Source organism: Larimichthys crocea, chromosome XIII (assembly GCF_000972845.2).
Source record: "Larimichthys crocea isolate SSNF chromosome XIII, L_crocea_2.0, whole genome shotgun sequence".
Classification (NCBI taxonomy): domain Eukaryota; kingdom Metazoa; phylum Chordata; class Actinopteri; family Sciaenidae; genus Larimichthys; species Larimichthys crocea.
The window spans coordinates 36,416,422-36,436,210 of record NC_040023.1 but is presented as its reverse complement, the minus strand read 5'-3'; the positions used below and the strand labels follow the sequence as shown (position 1 = coordinate 36,436,210).

The window sequence follows — 19,789 nt, the reverse complement described above, 5'->3', positions numbered from 1 at the left end:
TAAAAAAAACACAACACACAAGGACATACATACTCTCCAAAAGTCATAAACCATTCCAGTGTGGACATACAACACATGGCACACTGCACTTCCATGAAAGAGGAACCGAGGGCAAGGAGACTTAGAAGAAAATATACTACAATACAACCCAAGGTTCGTGTTCAGCAGCGCAACACTACGAGCCAGCAGAATAAAAAGATAAGTAAGCATCACAGGCATTTTGATTATACTGAGCATAAAAACAAAGTGTACAGCAGAAAGACACACTGGAAATTCATAATTCAAGCACAGCCTAATGGAAAGTGTGGAAAAGTGACGCGAGGTGAAAATCTATTCAAATGATTTCTGGCCTTCACGCGGCTGTTTCTAATTGATCAAAGCAGCGATGCTGCAGCGCTTGCTGTTGCCCATAGCAGTTACTCCAAAAATTGCCTTGTGCCTCAGGGAGATTACTATGGCAACCATCACAAGTCATATGCCCGTGTGTGTGTGTGTGAGTGTGAGTTGAAGTTCATCGTAAAGATAAGAGAGTGTCATCGTACCCACTGCTGTGCAGTTTCTTGCTCCCGCGGTGGATAAGTGCTTGTCATTCATCAGGCTTCGTTTTCTGGGTTGATTCTAATAATAGAAAATAGAAAAACAATGTAGCGTTAAAAAAAAAAAAAAAAAGACAGGATGATGTCCTCTCGCTGTGGGCTTTACTAACTGTGTCAGTAATAGGAGGGAAAAGGATGGAGAGCTATGAACAGCCACGGGTCTCTGTGGTGGCCTAAAAAGAAACTAGAGCATTTTGAGTCGCGCTGTTATCCGAGGCCAGAGGAACAGGTTGAACTGTCTCCTGTTTTTATGCCATGAGGAAGAACATGTGTTGGCCGTTACTCCTGAATCTTTGTGAAAAGAAATGTTCAGACTTCTAAATTCTGGTTTGATCGCATTCCTTTTTCTTTTCTCCTGCTCTATATCGCATCACCTTCACTCGAGGGCACCAGCAGTAAATATTCACAAGCTTGTTACGAGTCAAGCTCATCAATCCGCATGATTAATTTCAAACATGCTTGCGCATTTCTCCAAACGATGAAGAGAGGCTCTCTTTCTTGAAATAATCCAATCGTTGGCGAGACAGACAGCTCTTCCTGATGGATAGTTGCATTATAGAAGTTTAAACCAATCAGAGGAAGAAGTGGTGAGCCAGGGTCCACCTCTGGACCACTGGCAGTGAAATCGAAGCAGATGCATTTTGGGTTAGCCGTAGGACATTCGTCTTCCCCCGGTGATGGAAATTCCAATAAATATCGTCCACAAAGACGAGCTCGGAGACACAAACTGCACCGTTAATCTTTTTGCAAGAAAAAGCGATGGCTGATATTAGTGCGGCAGCCCGGAGGGTTCAAATGAACTTTAAATGAACTCTGCAGCGTGCGTTTCAACAGTTTGGTCAAGCTCATTTAGAACATGCTGCAAGCACGCATCCGCACCAACCTTTAAAAAGGTGAACTCAATCTAATTATTTGGTCTGCATCTTACAAACTCTGGTGTTTGTTGGTGCAGAATGTGCAGAAGCTAAGCTCAGCACATGCACTCGATATGTGGCAGCTATTTTCCTTTCTCTCTTGATTCTATTTGCCGGAGCTCCTGTTGCTGCACGGCGGCTCAGCTTGGGCCTCATTTCATTTTTAATAAATAAATTTGGAGATGCAATAAAGACAGATTGTTAATCATGTATTTACAGAGGCAGTCTCACTGAGGTCACTATCTTTTGCTGTGCACAAAATGAAACATGCATGGACAAACACCACACGACAATCCTCTCCCTCTTATTTATGAAATGAAGCCGCCCTTCCTGTTCGTCCCTGCCTCGGCTCATCAAAGCTCATTGGCCGCTCAACACTTAAGCTCAAGCCGAGTGACTAGACAGTGGGTGTCATGCACAAGGGCACCTTGATGGTCTCCGTTATGAAAGTAGAGAACATTACTCATCTAATTTCCTCTCTTCTAACGTCCCCACCCACAGAGGCACATATCTTGTTTATTCTAGTCACAGTTGTCTGGCTCGGGGATGAATTTGGAGGCTAAAGGAATTCACTTCATAATGATGACCTAGACGAAGCTGACAGGACGGGGCAATGAAGTTTACCAAGCCCTAATTAGATAAATAGTTTACCGTAGACTTTGAGTTTTAAATCCATCAAAGTAGTCTGTGCGGGATTTCCCCATGGAAGATGCACACTGACAGAACGCTCCAGCATTTGACAAAGTGAATTTCTCTGTCTTTTGATCATCAGCCAGCAAATAATTCAGAATAATTTATGCATGTAATAACCAGCTACTTCAACGTCTGTCATCCTGAAAACACGGCATGCAGGGATATCAACTGCGAGCAGTTGCAAAACTACTTGCACACTCATAATGGACTCGAGGTAATGCAGTTCATTTTGAATCAATATTTAATTCTGATTGTGACCTGATTTTAATAGAGAACACTCAAGAGGAGCTCTGATTATTCTGTAGAACATCGCCTTTCTCTGATAAATGTCCTCCTCCAAACATGCTGGGATTTATTTTTGTCCCATTTTTAGAGTCTTTTGGATCTTCTGTGTCCCAGTCATTTTTTGGTCAGAAGTGTCTTTCAGTCCACTGATTGTGCAGCCTTGGATACAGCTGGAAATACAAGTTTTAAGACAAGTGCTGTGTTTAAAATTGGAGTAGACTCCGGAGCCAGTTCAAGACCTGTCCAAAAGCAGTTCTGACGAATCCAAGGCTGAGGGTTTTTGTCACTATGCTGACAAATCTGGTTCAGGGGATGTGACAAGTAGGGAGTCCATGCAAGAGATTTACCTCGAATAAGTAGTGCATGGATGTGTGAGCTGTGAAGGTGCAAAACCTAGAAAGTAATGTGGATTGGATGTGAGCTGTAGAAACAGAGTGAACACATGAGCTTTGATAACCTAAGAGTCCACGTGAACTTAATTAGTTCTACGACAAGACAATAGGAAGGGATGTTGATATCGGACAACTCTGTGAAAACCTGGACACTATCCAATGACGTTGTTTTTAAGTTCAGTGCCCACATTTTTGTTCCCACAATATCTGCACATCTAGGTCAAAGAAACATTGTGTTTATATTGGCTTAGTTTCAGGGTCTAACTCGAACTAGGCAACTAAAACACGTGGATGTGGTAGACAGTCTTTCTGACACCCAACCTTTTCTTTGCAAGTTTGTAAGTAAAATTTTTACATGGTCACACTCTTGTGAGTGACCTTATCTCGGGGAAACGTTGCCCTTCAGATCCAGAGAATGAGAAAGTGTTGGTGAATGTGAGCGCAGCAGAGGAAAAGGTTAGGAGCGAAGTTATCCAGATTCTGAATATCCAAGAAGTTCCCACGTTGTGTTTCCCAGCTGCTGGGTAAAAGTCAAGGATAGACTTCAGTCTGCACAAACAGTTAACACTTCATTATACAAGCAATGTAGAGAGACAACAGAGCTGATGAGGTAACAGCTAATTCAAGTTTTAGTGTTAACATTTTGAAAACCGTAAGCAGTGTGTGGCTGATGTTAACTAGGCACCCTCAGTGAATAATGCCAAGCTATAACTTGGTCTAGCTGAGATGCTTCAACTTGAGTTTTATCAACAGTTACAACATGAAAAGACCAGAAAAATGAAAAGTCAGAGGTGGCAACTCCTAAATATGAAAGTCTGTTAGCTCCACTGACAAAAGCCAGCTAGAGCCAACAGTGCCAAGCAGTCAATTTCCAGTCTGCCACTGAGGTTCAACAGCTTCAGAATAGTCTGCCTGCGAGCATGTTGTGTCAGTGCCCTAAAGAGTCACTTTTATATTTTTTACCCACAAAAAGAACAGCCAAGGATGTGTGAAAGGTTGTAGACCTGTAAGAGAAACCCCGAGCGGTTAGTCCGGCTTGGCGACAGTCGGGAAAGAAACAAAAAGAACAAACGGTACGGAGAGATTTCTTTTCCTTCAGTAACTCAGTGACGGATTGACGTTGGACCGTTTCAGTCATGGAGGCGATACAGCAGAAAGCCGCCCTCAGGGATGGAAGAAATGTCAGAGCCTTACACTTGTTTCAGGTCGACTTTGTGTTTGAAGCTATTTTCTTTTCACACGGCATGACACTCGAGGTAGCTGTAGCTTAAAGGTTAGAGAGGGTGGCACCCAACTGGGAAAAACATGAGCTGGGGAAGTAAATGACTGTAACTGTTGATCCACCTGAGAGCAGAAAGGAAACAGATCTTGTTAACGGGAAAAGGGCAAGTGTGGATCTTTAACCCAGCTGGAGAAATGTGTATACTGGCTGTTTTCCTTCTGGCCAGTGGTCAAAGCCTTTATATAATAAGCACGTATAACTGTAAAGACGTAAAAAGGTAGTGTGTTTACTGTAAGACAATATGTGCAACGCAGCAAACTGTCCCCGGAAAAATGAATAATACAGGTTCCCTCAGCAGATGCCGCATGAGTTCAGCGTCGTCACCTCAGAAGGTCTTTCTATTTTTGTGCTGATACACTGTTTTGATAGAAGAGCTGAAAATAGCTGCAGACAGGATTAAAGAATCATACGAGAATAAAGTGGATCAAATGGAGAATGTTATCTTTGACTGCAGAGAGAGAAAGAGAGAGGGAACATGTGAAGTTCATGACAAAGAGACGAGACAGTTTGAGGACAAAAGAAGTCTAAGTGACAGCAAGAACCTGCCTACCTAATTACAAATGTGCCTCACGGAGGGAGGGAGCGTTCGGGAAATGAAGATGTAAGATAAAAAGGCGTCACTTTAATCGCGCTTTCACAGTCGAGGAAGGTGAAAGAATCTCGACAAAAGACAAAACAAGTTGGAATGACTTTCTGCAGGGAGCCGTCAAGTCTGTTTGTGAAGGGAACGAGTCAGAGAACGCAAATAATAAGAGCGAAAGAGCATTTTCATTGGCTTTCGGTGCAATGAAATATCTTTACACTCAGCACTACAAAGTAAGAAGGAGTTATTGAGCCGGGCATGTGACTGTAAACAGCCTTGGAGAGTGATGCTGCACTTAGCTGTCTGGTGGTGTAATGGCTTATTGCACAGAAGCAGAGTGATGGCTCACAGCTGAAATAATGCCTTTCTTCCATTTTTTAAAATCCAGCTGCATGCAAGGCAGCGCTATTGACCAACAGTGCAAAAATGTAATAAAAAAACTAAAATTCCAGCAGGTCTGTGAGTCTGCCGGAGCGCCGAGGGGGGACGGCGAGGATTCATGAGGCGGACTTTATTTTATTTGGAGCGTTGGAACCTTCACACTGAGTTTCAGCTCTATGGTTGACGTCACAGACACTCCGTCTGTGTTTTATGCCGTCTATGGCTGCAATAAATGATCTTAGATATACATAAAATCAAGCGTGCATGCCCGGGTCAGTGTGTCTGACGTAACCCTCAGTCAGTAGTGCTTGTAATGAGATTGATCTGGACGTCTGAAGGACGTTCCAATGCATTGGTTCTTGTGATGGCCACAGCTAAAAAAGTCGGTAACCTTCTGCACTCACACATTTGTTTCTATAGTTACATTTCGGTTATACATATTATACATTTAGTTATTAGTCTAAATTGGTTTTAACATTTAGTTGCAATAAATCACACTTTCTGTTTCAGATAACACACTTTATTAAATGACAGTACATTGGTTTTCTATTTGAAGCGCGCACATTTAGTTAGCTTTTGTACAGTCTTCATTTAATATAATTTCTAATCTGTTTTCTTTGATTTACCGGTGCTGCTGCTGGGAGCTGGGAATGCTGGGCAAAAGGATCCACCCCACAAGCTCAGCCATTTTGTAGCAGAGGATGCTGATTGGGCCGGCACATCATGTGGGGGGGGGGAATTTAGTGCTCTACTGTTTATTTCTTTTTGAGACAGTTAGTAATTTAACTTGGTTTTGTTAAGTATGGATTATGTTTATTTCAAGGAGTTAATTTTCCTGATTTGCTTTGATAATTAGCTGTTGTCTTTTGTGTTTGTTTACCCCTCTTGTGTTGGTATGGGCTGATCACCCAGTATATAAGTTTCCCTCTTGTGTTTAGTCATCAGGTCTGTTTGTTTTGTCTTCTGTTAGTTTGTTCAGTTGGCGTTTATACAGTTTTGTTAATTTGACCTCTTTTATGGGCCCTGTTCTTTATTGCTTTTGTTTGGAAATTTAGTTTTTTTCATACTTTGGGTAAATAAAAACCCTTTTTTGAAAACACTACCTGTTGTGCTCATTGCCGGCTGACTCGGTCCCTCACAGTTCTTAACCCTGTACTGCTTTGTACACCTATCCGTCATGACTGAATATCTACCTTCGATCAACAGTAAAGATCTTACTGCCGACAGTAACCACATACCTTTGTGGACGTTTCTCCTGTTTGAATTGACGATGGAAATGGGGTTGGATGATGGAACATAATGAGCAATGTACTCCACAACTTACCGTCGAGTCACTGCTAACTGTGCACCACTGCCTGGTCAGCTGCGATGCTACATGTTGCAGATGGAGCTGTGAGTATTGTAGCGGTGTAACCATGGTTGACATCGCAGAGAGCTGCTTCTTGTCTCATTTCCATTTGCCAGAACAGCTTGAAATGACAAATTCTGGTTAATTTGCACAAAAAAAGACTAAACCGCTCGAGCAAAACCAGAAATCAACCCCAAACACTCGTAGGAAACAAGCTCCCACAGCAACTTTTCCGCACAATGACTGACAGTTATTATTAGACACAGGCCTTCTCACTAAGCATGTCTTGCTCAGTTCACACTCTGTGCTTGTGCAGTTTTTTTCTATGCTGGAATACTGCATGGCCTGAGGTCTGCTGGGCGGTAATTTGATTAAACGAATCACAAAAGCACAAAACTGCAATGATGAAGGTCTCGAGACCAGACTTTGAAACAGGGCCACAATAAAGCGGGACCCACCCGAAGGGCTTCATCGTGTCAGATGATATTGTGTTCTAGTGGTGCGTATTCCCAAACATATTTTTTATTAAACTATCACAAACCGGTTCACGTGCCCGTGTATGTTTGGAACTTTCAAGGTCCCAGATGCTCTGAGGCCGCGGGTTTCTTTTAATTATTCAGGATTTTATGAGGCATCTTTTGCTTTTATTTGATGGTGACAAGTGAAGAAGCAGACAGGAGAGAGAGAGGGTTGCTTGGTCTCTCATCTAGACTTCATACTATAGTTATAGTAGGTTAGTTTATGGCCAGCTGTTACAAATAATTGGTGAGAAATCACGGTTTCAGTCAGTTTTGTAAGTGAGATGGCACACATTTATTGTTGCTATGGAAAAGATCCCAGCTGAGAGCAATAATAATAATAGACTTTGGAGCTCCATCGAGCAGGAACAGAACTCAGTGTTTTGTAAATGATCTATCAGATCATTAGATGGTCACTTCTTGACCCAGAAGTTACTTCATTTCCACTCCTGAATGCATTAAAGGAGCTCTATAGAGCTCAGCCACTGAACATCAAGCTGCCATTAGCACCAGCCCGTGAAGAAAGACTTCCACTATTGTACTTCTGCAGCAAGTGCTGCCGTTCAGGATCCACTGAGGTTAAAAGTACAGTTACACTATCTGTCTTTTGAAAGCAGCTCTGCCTTCACAAACGCCTGTTCAAAAAAAAAATCACTAAAGTGCTGGTCTGCCATTTTCCCTTTGGCCCTGAAGCCTCCTTTAGGATGGAAGCTGTCCAAGATAAATCCATTTATAAAACACGGTGGACAGCAGAACAAGGGCCAAAACAGAAAACCAGAACAAATGCACAGATTTTAACATATGTGTGTGTGTGTGCAGAAGAGTGATCTGCAGTATATTCACAGCATTTTCTTCTTTATTTCAACAGACCAAGGCAAAATACTCAAAGTTCTTCACACCAGCGAGGGGGTCTTCATCATATCCCAGTATTCTCTCTTTCGCAACGAGGGCCCCGTTCTGAACATGGCCATCGACTCCCAAAAGGTATATGAGGAATAATGTGTGGCCGATTTTTTTTTTTGAGTTGCATTCTTGCTTTCAGTCATAAATAATACATCATGACTGAGAAAGGCTGCAGGCTCCCAGCATCACACATGTGAGGAAGATTAATCAAACTGTGGCTGTATATTGTGGCTGTACGGTAACAGAGGTGTCAATCAGAATGGGGATGGGAAGAAATCTGATTTATGATATTTATACTTTGTTCAGGATTCAGAGAGAAAACGTTCATCAGAGTTTGGTCGATTTTTATGCAAAGCCATTTGTTTTCCTGAAAGTACCACACAGAAAAAGATGATCTGAAAAATATTTAACATTTTTTGCTGAGTAACAAGTTTTCTCTCCAAAATTCAAAATGTGACCATATCTAAATATGCCCGTAAAGGCTGTTTAATCTTCCATTCAGGATTATATTTGCCTTTGTGAAATATTCAATCTCTTCCTGTAATCTCGTTTGCGTAAGGATTCCTCCCTTTGGGTTTAATTTGGTGGTTTTAATGTTGCATTTTGGTTTAAAAGCTGTCAGAGGCTCTGATAAATACAGAGACAGTTTCCAATAATGACGCAGCACTGGCTGATTTATCCCAGTAATACTGCTGCTTTTATTGAATCCAGATTTTAAAAAACAGTCTATTGCATCTTTCCTTCCTTTAGGGACACCTGTACGTTGGCACGGCGATGGAGGTCCAGCGACTGCAGCTGGCTGACTGCGGTCGCTATGGCGACACTTGCCGGGAGTGCATCCTTTCCCGGGATCCGTACTGCGGCTGGGACAGAGCCAGGAGGAAGTGCATCGCCATCCCGCCTGGATACAACGTCACAACCGGGTATGATGAGATATGACGTCACCGCTGCAGAGCTATCATCTGTTTTTGTTTTACACGAGCTGACAGGAGAGAGGAGGGGGCAGTTTGAAAAACACGATCAGATCTAAAGCTTAAATCTGCAACGAAACACTGTGAAGAAACTGCAGTTCAAAGAAAAAACAACCAAACATTTCTTAGCTGGATCGGACTGAATGGATCTTTGTGTGGTTCCAATTTTAGGAGAGAACCCGGAAATCAATCATGCGCTCCGTAATAAGCCTCCTGACTCCTTTCTCCTTTTCTCCTCCTGACATTGTTGAGCGATTTGTCTCGGCATGTTTTAATTTGTGTGCAACACTAGATTGATGTGTAGGCCCGTGAGCCATTTGTGAGACTGTTTAATGCGGCTAATTTGCCATCTCTCTGTTATTTTTCCGACAGGGCACTCATTCAGAATCTGGACCATTCGAACTCCTCCGTTTGTGGGGAAGCTGCTGGTGAGCCCTTATCTGCCGCTCTCTCTCTCTGTATCTTAATTAAACCCTTTCTGAGCAGCTACAGTAAAAAGATGATTATCATATAATTGAAGTCCAAAAACTGCAGGGAGAGAGATTTTTTTTCTTCTTCCATCGTGGCTTGTACTGTTTTAAAGCTCAAACCTCGGTTATAACCCCGAGTGATCGGGACAATTACTCCTCTCTGAAGGGAAGGCTATCTCCTTAAGTGATCAGATTTAACATCGTATTTATTTCCATTAATGTAAGCCGTGCCACATGTCCTGCCCGTGGATACAGGAGCAAGCTTCCATCTATTCCCCCAGAAAATAATAACACTTAACCTTTTTTTTTTATTACATCCTCGAGCAAAGGAACTGCACACAATATGCTTTATCATCTGATGAATTCTCACACAAAACTATGTTTAGTTTTCACTGACAAACAGAGAATGATGTGTTTGGTCCCTTCCTTGTTATTGCTGCCACGCTTGCCAAGTTGTCCGGAGTAGTTACCCAATTGGTTCTCGACAGAAGCAGACAAAAGCAGGCTTGAATTATTTTATTTTTTTTAGTGAAAGTGACTGTCGATCCCAGCTGAAATGACAACTCGCACTGCCTGCCTGAAAATAACAACTCCATTTCTCAGTTACAAAAGTCCACCTGCCGCTGAAGTTTCTCCTTGCTCACTCATGACAGTACAGAGAGTACTGTATATATGATTCATTTGATGGCCACATTATATTTTTAACCTGACACTGTGTAATGATGGAAAGAGCCCCTGCATCCTAACCCATTAAACATGCAGAAGACATAGAAATAAAGTAGAATAAATTTGTTGTCGTGCAGCTTGTTAGCCTTTATACATGTACGTCGACAACTCAGTCTGACTTTAGTTACATTTTTAATGTTGACATCACTAAACAATTATTTATTATAACAAAATGGCAAAATAATGAACTGTCTACATGTAATATTATATTTTTCAATCACAAGAAAAGAAAACTGGGTTATGTCAAGACCACGAAACATTTTTGTGATTAGGAGAAAACATTTTTTAAAAAGTCTTTGCCATCTGGCACTCGTGTATGAGCTCGATGCTGATGTCTGCCTGGCAGTCACAGCATGGGCGAAACTTTGGCATCTTCTTCAGAAAGACTTTCTGATGACGAAGCTTTAAATTTTTTTTTTTTATCCGGAGTGGCTGAACTTTCCAATTTTTCTTCTATTTATTCCAACTAAGCAGGAAACTTAAAATGCGTCAGTGTGACTTTTTTCCCCTTTGCAAAGATTATGGTTGGATTAACCCACCAGGGGTCCCCAAGACAAAATTGAACTGTGGGCCCCCACTGACAACCTGGAACAGGGCCTGCACCTACAAGACAGATGATACAGCAGGATACACCTCAGGTCCTGTATCATTTGCTTTAGTGGTGCATCTTCCCCAAATAGCAGCTAATCAAATAACTTTAAACCAAATGACACATAATGAGTACAGGGACTTTGGTCTTTGGCAGTCTGAGGACTACGGTAGCTGCCTGCTTTGGTTTGTAATTCAGCTTTGGCAAAAATCTACAACTGCAAATAAATAAAATAATGTAGAAATGTGCTGACTCACAGAAGTACAATCAATATTTACATTTAAAGGGTTCCGTTTGGTATAAAGCTTTTCATTACTTTGTTCCCACAGCTCTGAAGCAGCGTCGAACTTCCCCCAGAGAAGTTGTGGTGCAGTCCAACACTTCCATCTTTCTTCCTTGCCCTGTGCGCTCCTTCCACGCCACCTACCGCTGGGAGAAGGACAACTGCATCAAGAACTATCCTTGCCTCTTCTCCGGGGACTTCTGCGTCCTGGGCCCGGTTGTTGATACGCCTCTGAAGGAAGGTGTCTTCCGCTGCATGGCCACCGAGGACGGATTCAAGGTGGAGGTTATCTCTTTCAGGCTGGTGAACAACGGCAGGCTCTTGGCTGCCTCTCTGGCCTCCACCTTGGGGCTGTCGATCCTGCTCGCTGTGTCTACTCTGTGGCTCCATTAACTGCAGCTAACACTAATGCTAACCCCTCATCCTTACTGGCTCCCAATGACAAAGAAAGACAGGGAGCTGCCGTTAGGAGGTTTGGTTCGCAGAGCACTGAAGTACATGGTTGAGTTGAACGGTGAAAAATCACCTTTTTCCATATCGATATTTAGAGAAAGAGTCCAGAAAATGTCAGTTGAATGAAGGATTAGATTCTGTATTTTTTGCATAAAGCACCATGTCCGCAGCTGCAGCCGCCTTAAAGGTCCAGTGTCTAAGATTTAAGGGATCTATTAGTAGAATATGGCAGAAATGGAGTCATACATATAATCACCTGAATCCAAGAATTCTTTACCATAGAATAATCCTTTTATATCCACAGAGGGAGCTGCTCCTTTTCCACAGAGTCCGCCGGGTTACTACATTAGCCCAGAATGGACAAACCAAACGCTGGCTGTGGTGGACACTGGTGTTTTTTGCAAACACGAGGGGTATTCAGTTGGTTGCAATCTGCAACCTCACAGCTAGATGACACTAAATCCTACACATTGGACCTTTAATAAGATCAGAACTAGAAAACGGCATCCATAAACATTTAGACTAAAGTGACTAGGAGTTACTGTCCATGAATTGACATGCCTTCGATACATCTTCAACCATAATTAGGTGCTTTGCAAACCTTTCCTCCCTGACGCATAAAGATAAACATATCGTATGAGTGGGGCAAAAAAAAAAAAAACACCAATACCAGGCCAATTCTTTTTACCATTTCTCTACTTATTTTGAAATTGACTTGATTGTGCTTATTTGTGAATATATAAACCTTTAATACCGCTCTTACATCTAATCATTCACCTTGTTAAACCTCATTGGTATAGCTCATTAGTACTTAGAAAAACGTCTGGTATTGAGATTTAAAAAGCCTTAACACTTCTGGGACATAAACTCCTAAGCACAATTTTGCAGTCGAGGCAGAATACTGCAGACTCAGTTGGACTTGGCGCTATAATTAGTGCAGCTGAGTCGAACAACATCGCTGGGAGGAAGTGTCAGCTTTTTTGACAGGAAGTAGGCGGATGGGCAAGAGCTCATTCTCGAACATCACTGTGTCTCAGCACCTCCTCCTCAGATGATGCAGTTTCTTGCATCTTTTTATCAGATGGTATCAGACATCGTTATTACGCCTTGTTCACAGCTTTGTCCGTTGTTTTTTTTTGTTTTTACATGCCGTCGTCTTTCCTCCTCCCCGGAGCATCAGAAACAAAACGCTCGCTCATACAGGATGTGAAAAATGGAACGTTGCCTGCAGCTCTTTTAGAAAGAAGGTAACATTAGTATTAAGGAGAAAACTTACACTCAACAGGAAGCCCATTAAATAATTAATTTAATCTCTACCTAAGTTTAAATCTGTACATTTTTCTATCAAAGACGGTGCTTGCAAGTTGCGTGAAATAGCAGTGACCTTTTTGCCAATCCTGGGTAAGTTGGCGCCATGTGTCCATCAGCGTTTTTAGAAAGAGGAGCTACTCTGCTGCAAATAACATCCGATTTCTGTCAACCCAACAATGCGTAAAGATGTGAACAAGGTGTTACGCTACAGCAATTTCAATAAACACATACTTACATTACCGTAACGGCAGATGAAGCTGAATGGAACTGCATATTAGGCTTGCATATTATCGTTTTGCTAAGAGAAAAAAAAAGGCTTGTACTTAGACCTGTGAAGTATGTTCTGTATTTTATTGCTCTGCAGATGCTGATTTCTACCATTGCTGCCTACGTGTGTGAAACTTTGTCTTGATTGTTTGGATTTTTTATGCCATATTTAAAACATGATATGTAACCATTGGCTGCTTTTCCTCTCTCCCCAGGGACATCAGTGCAAATAGACTAGATTGTTCTTTTTTAAATCTGTATCTCTATGCTGTGACAAAAAAAAAAAAGGCTTGACAGATTCCATCGAGGCGCTTCACTGATGTACAGCAGCAACCACAACCACAGCGAGAGCACCGACTTTGATTCATTGTCAGGCTGCATTTTTCTCCTACAACAAAACAAAATGTAATAAAGCTGAATGTAAAAAGAAAAGAGTTCAGAATGTAGCTGCAGTTCAAAAATACTGAAATGCCAAAAACCTTATGTATACCGATCAGCTGACTGAAGAAGTAGGTTTGTGCGGTGATGAATTATGCAGTGGATTAGCATATTCTCCAGAGCATTATGAATTATCATCATTCAGTAATGTTCCATAAATCTGGCTGTGCAGAGAGATGTCATTAATAGCTAATTAGACAATGGAGCCGGCACGTCACGCACCGTATTAAAGAATTTATTTAACACCACCAGGGATACGAGCAGCGCGATGTTCTCAGCTGTGAAGCAGTGTCGTGTTCCTCACTCGGCTCGGTTGTGCGTTGCTGCTCGGGGATCTGCTTGCTTTCTGCATTGCACTGACGCGGGCTATTCACTGTGCCACAAAGCAAAGACAAAAAAATAATAATAATCAAAAAACAAAGGCTGTGTTGAGCCGCCTCATCTGCCCGATGCTTATTGCTTCTTCTTACGTTCACTTGCAAAACCTCTCGCTCCTTACCTCGCATAATATTTTGTCACAGACAAACCACGAGCGTCTGTACGACTAAACTCAATCCTACTGCAGGTCTAACATGCATATTAACTGTCTTTGTGTCTCTATGTCGCCACCAGGGTGGGGAATTAACACCAGCCACCAGCCAAGTGCTGGTAAACATTTAGTGGAGGCTGTTAACATGGTCCATGCTGCCAGAGACTTTTGGCAGGAAACTAACTCGATGTACTCGGACGTGCTCAAGGCATTTTGCAGTATAACCTCCTTTGTATTGTAACCATAGCTGCTGTGTATGTGCTGTGATTTGACTCAGAAAGCTGTTATCACAAAAACCACAATGAGAGGAGAAGCCAACACCACACAAACTGTGTCCCAGGTCCATACTTCAACAGAAAACCAAACGCTTAAAAGAACCTGCCTGATTTTTTTTAGTTTTATTCATAACGTGGTAGACGTGGTATAATAATCTCTATGTCTGTAAGCAAGGGACCAAGATTTTGGATGCATGGTTGGTCGAATTTGATTGCATGCATGTAAACAGTCCGTGCAGAGAGCAAAGCATTGGCTGAAATGCAAGATTCAACGTTCAAGGAATCTTTATTATCCCAGAGGGGCAATTCGTTGGAACCTATTGGATATTCTGTGACAACGATTTCGCTTTTTTAAATGTATCTGCATCTATATGCAGATTTTGGCTTATTGAGATTACCCACAGAGGAAGTCTTGGCCTGGATATCCATTTTGTGTTTTCCAGATATCCGCCAACTACACTGGCAGCCCCGACATATTGGCCGTTGGTCCCAGGGGCTAATTTGTTGTACGATACCCAATATGTTCAGAGATCCTGCAGATGGCTGTCAGTAAAGTTCAGTTCGCAGTGGCTGGATGGTGAATGGTGTACAAAGTATGTGACCAAGTATTTTTAGTCGCCTAACGATAATGGTCCTTCAGTCCATTGGGTCAATTGATGACTTGAACTTATACTATATAAGTATGGGCCAATGATAGTGGTGGAAGACGTACTTGAATCCAAAAGTAATACCAAAAAGTTAAACAGAATATCTTATAGAATGGTCGCTCCCAAAAAGTGTTGAATATTAGATGCAGCAAGCAGAATCTTAACTGAAGCTCCAGGTGGAGTTTCTTAGTTCTTCTTTTAATTTTTAGAAATACACAAAAAAGTAATGTACTCGATCGTGGAGGAGGCCTTTGTCTTCCACGGCAGATCAAGAAGAATCCTTTTCGGAATACATGTCACAAGGAGAAATATTTTTGATTATATTTGTCACTAAAGCCATCGTCCACAATTGTTATTTTTTCTTTAAATTTCTTTCATCAAGCTTGTTTTTGAGTTGTTTGACTGCACTTCTGTTAATAGCTCGTTCATCTCAGTTGTTTGTCAGACAACAGTGTCCGTCAGCGATACACTTTTAGCCTGCATGCTGGCATTTAGAGTTATATTGGGTATTTTGGTAGGTTGGTGTGGATTTGGGACACCGGGTTGAGGTCAGATAGTTGTTGCTGTGCAGAGCTGATTTCCTCTCAGACAGGTGGAATCAGGCTTTTAACCCAGTCATCATCCTCAACTCAACAAGGCTTTGCTTTAACAATAAAACACACTTTTCCGGCTGGTGAGTGGAATTTACAGCATTAACCAACCAACCACATCTCCTCTGTGTTCAAGTCCTTGCTTTGATATGGATATTCACAAGGCTGCTTTATTGAAATCCGGTTATCGCTCACTCACATTCGTCATCGTCAGGCAGTCTGATAAAGGCTAATCTCCTTCAAAGCAAGCTCTTGATTTGCCTTCAGGAAACCATTTTAGTGGATCACGCTATCTGTTGTAAACGAATCGATGTTGAGTGGAGCGGGTCACTGTTTTGTTTGCTCTGGGGTTTTGAGTGTCAAGTACTGTACATGATGTGTGCCCACGACTCTGTGTCTTGATATACCTAATTTTAAAAGTAACATGCCAAACTCTATTATTAAAAAAAAGAGATTTATATGCCATGCCAGTCGAGTGTCATCTCATAACATGTATTTTTAAAAAACAGATATCTATAGTGCAATAGATATTCATGTAACAAATCCATATTGACATGTGTTTCCCTGAACATGTGCGGTGAAAATTAATAAAATATAAGTATAAAGAAATTTACTGTGTTCATTTTAAAGCATTGTGTTTTGAATCTCTTTAATGAACCTTCACATTTGAGTAATTTACCCACCAATAATCACATAACCAACATTTTTAATTGGACTTTAAGGGGATAATTAATGTATTGTAGGAAATTAAGGTGTTTTTACTGGATGAATAACTCATTAAAGTCATCGTTTAACATGCGTCTTACAAAGTCATTAACTTTTCAATTTATGGGGTACCTATAATGTTATTTTGTCACTTTTACCTCTTTTTAAAAAAACTATTTATTCATGCAGAAAACTCATATTGCATTACAGTCTATTCATTTATTCCACACCTGGGGTAAACCTATTAAATACTTGAATACTGAGCTCAGTTTGCATTTGAAATTATTTTAGATTCTAACCAGAAATCCCCAAATAGTTCCTCAGATTGATAATGAATCGATTAGTCAAATGTTTGAAATGAATGTACAAATAAAAGGAAAAGTACCCCTTTTTTTTAAATGCCATGGATTTAGTTTTCAACCTTTAAGACATGAAGGGATTCCTTGTCCCATAAACATGATTTAGCTGAACGCGTTTATGATGTGTTAAAGGGTAAATGAAGGATTCATTTTGGGGTGTATTAAAGGTTTGACGTCTCACGGTAAAATAAAAATATCTTTTTAATAACTTGCCATATTATACGGTTATTGAGCTGGTTTCAAACAGTCTCGTCCTTGGATGGAGACCATCACACACACATTTAGTTGTTATAATAAGAAGGTGTATTTATAAAAATTTGCACACACCAGATCACAAAGTGGTTGACACTCAGTTGGAGGTGCCTGTCCAAGACGAACATGATTCATCACCATCTGCTGGCTAATGTTTGGTGTATTGGCAAGACGTCTTAAAATAATATACAGCCTCTATTTAGTATTTAAAATCCACTGACATCATCTAAGTCATAAATCCAGTTGATACTGGTTATTCCTTAAACTGGTTCCAGTGGATTTGGCTGCTGCCACGTTGTTGCAGTCGTTCTGCTGTAGCCTCCTCCTCCTCCTCCTCCTCTTCCTCGATCGATGCCATTTTATGAGTCTAGAGAAAGCAATCGACTCCTCCAATCAGCATTAAGGTAACATGGGTATCAAACCTGTCTGCTCCAATATTTAGAGATGATGTAATACTCCCCAGTAGGTTTTATGACAGGAAAACCAACACTCTTAGATTGATGAATGTTTTATAGTTGCGATATCGATTTATGTCCGTCCTAAGAGTATCCCTCTTAATTTTATGATGAATTAAACTATACGCACCAAATGAAGCACTGAAGTCTATTTATGGAGATGATCACATGCATGCATGCTAATTAGGTTTGTCCAGGAGGAGGAATTTTCACACTGGGTTTCAAAACACTTCAGAACCACCTTTATCAGCTTCCCTAGAGAGCACTATGACACATGAATACTCATGAGGATCTCACTTTGTGAGACATAAATCGTGTTCACACTGAGGCCGCACAGGCTTTTTTTTTATTGAACAGTCTGATGACGTAGAAATGTGGTGACACTATGAATACATAGTGGTGACAGGAATGAGAGCTAATTACATTCATTTGATATGTTTTCATTTTTAAAAAGCAGCAACAATGTGTAAAAAATAAAAGCCTGATTTTAAAAACACCATTTACGACCTTTACCCAGCTGCCTGACATTGTTGTGGTTGAATCTGTTGTTGCATGAGTTTCCTCTTGGAGCAGGAAAAACAACATCTACTAGATATGTGGTCACAAAGAATCACTACATGACAATAAGGGTATTGTTGAAAACAAGAAACATTAGCCAGTACATTACTACTGCTACTGTGAGTCAGTAACATAGAACCAAGGTACTGTGGTTAATAAACAAAGGTATTTATAAAACGAAAGTTCAATTTGTTCTTAACAAAAGGAGGTGAGGCAAAAGGAAACAAATATAACAAAAAGAACTCTAAACAGAGCCTATATCATCTACTGTGAACTGTGAATAGTGAATCAAACTAAAATATCCTCAATGTGATCAGTGCTAAACTAAACTAAACTAAACCTAGCCCGGTCCCAACAATACTCACCAACCTCCACAATTTCCAAACAAGATTCAGTTACCATTCAGCACAACATACAAAACAGGCTGTGGTTTAAATGCCTGTGATGCTGCGTTATTGGGCCTTCTGATTGGTGGCACGGGAATCCGGGCCATACACAACTCGCGGACGCGTGCCGATGGTGACCCCGCCACCTCCAGTTGGGGCCAACCGGCAACCGCACACCTGTATTTTTTACAGTGGGACACTACACATAAATATAAACCGGGGACGAGATGGCGGCGTCTACAAAACTTGAAGGATAAAACGCAGGACCAATAGAAAATGTCCATCCATTTGAATTCCAAAGTTTTAATACATCAAACCTAATGTGAAGCAAGTGATAAGATTTATGTAATAGTACTAATTAACTCAATGGGCTTCTACTACACAGTAGTGTAGTAGTAACCAGGTTTAGGCATAAACCCAACAATAGATATGGATGCAGTCACTTTGAGTTTATTAGTACTGTATAATAATAATGGAGCTACAAAGCATGAACTGGTTTTGCTGGACTTTATTCCTCAGCTTCCTCAACACAGACCACTGTGGGACAGATCCAATGCCGAAACAATAAAACAAGCAATCCAACCGGGAACGTTATCCACATTAGCTCTGTCTGTCTGCTTCATGTAGCAGCACCAGCACGTCATAGTTTTCACATTTCCTGAGAAATATCTCAACAGTTATTGGATGGATTAGCTCCAGATTCTGAAATACAGAAATCAATAGTTCATAGACGATGAAACCTCATGACTTTGTCGATCTCCTGACTCTCCACATCTGTGAAATGTCTCTGCCACCATCAGGTAGATTTTGTTCGCCTCCTTCCTTCTTTGTATTTTCCTGTGGTTTCCCTTCCCCTTGTCTTTCTGCCTCTCTGTACATGTTACTAGGTATGGCCTCTGGTTTCCCTCACCTGCCTGATTACCTCGACAAATGCACCTCATCAATCAATCAAGCCTTGCTGAATCAAACCCTGGCTCAACCCTCTGGAGTCTAGACGCTGCCAGATAGTTCAGTCTCCCCTGTGGTAACAAGTGCCATGGCCATGTCTGTTTGTTTGTGAGTAACTCTGCTGTTTCCTGTCACCACCCCGTCACTGGCTCTCCCATCTGCACTGCACATTCCCTTTAGATTATCAATAAACCGCTTAAACAAGGTTCAGTCTGAGTTTGCTACCATTAAACCTGAACAGGAATATGATCAAACATCTCCAGAACTAAGTCCCATCAGCCTCACATTGCAGACTAAGATCACAAAACATACCAGCTCTCAGCATCTCAGCATTGTCATACTATCATTTATTTCAAAGTGCAACCTCACAGAGCTTCTAGCTGCAGACTCTTAGTCCCATTTTCCCCTCATTTTCTTCCTGAGATGTAAAACTATCCAAGGAAGTGGAAAACATGCCACTGGATATTCAATTTCAGATGAATACTAATATTTTTGTTTCCTATTTCCTGCAATTTTCCTCTTAAAACTTGAACCTTTTTGGCTCTTCCTAGACAAACTTTTGTATCCCTGTCGCTTGCACAGCTCTGCATACAAAATCATCAGAAGCTTTTGTTTTTCTTGAATGAGCTTTATATTATTCACAATTCTTGAGATCCTTCAGAGGTAAAAGCCTGATGCACAA

The 19,789-nt window shown here is 41.2% G+C and overlaps 1 protein-coding gene across 1 annotated transcript in view; it reads left to right on the top strand.

The window, feature by feature from the left end:
• Window positions 1-16,035, top strand: part of si:ch211-113g11.6 (semaphorin-7A) — a 38,590-nt gene extending 22,555 nt beyond the window's left edge. Inside the window, exons 11-14 of the mRNA XM_010737145.3 lie at window positions 7,861-7,976; window positions 8,646-8,818; window positions 9,239-9,294; window positions 10,981-16,035. Coding sequence (XP_010735447.2) covers window positions 7,861-7,976; window positions 8,646-8,818; window positions 9,239-9,294; window positions 10,981-11,327 — 692 coding nt within the window. The 3' untranslated portion in view covers window positions 11,328-16,035. The remainder of the gene's footprint in view (window positions 1-7,860; window positions 7,977-8,645; window positions 8,819-9,238; window positions 9,295-10,980) is intronic.
• Window positions 16,036-19,789: the final 3,754 nt, after the last annotated feature.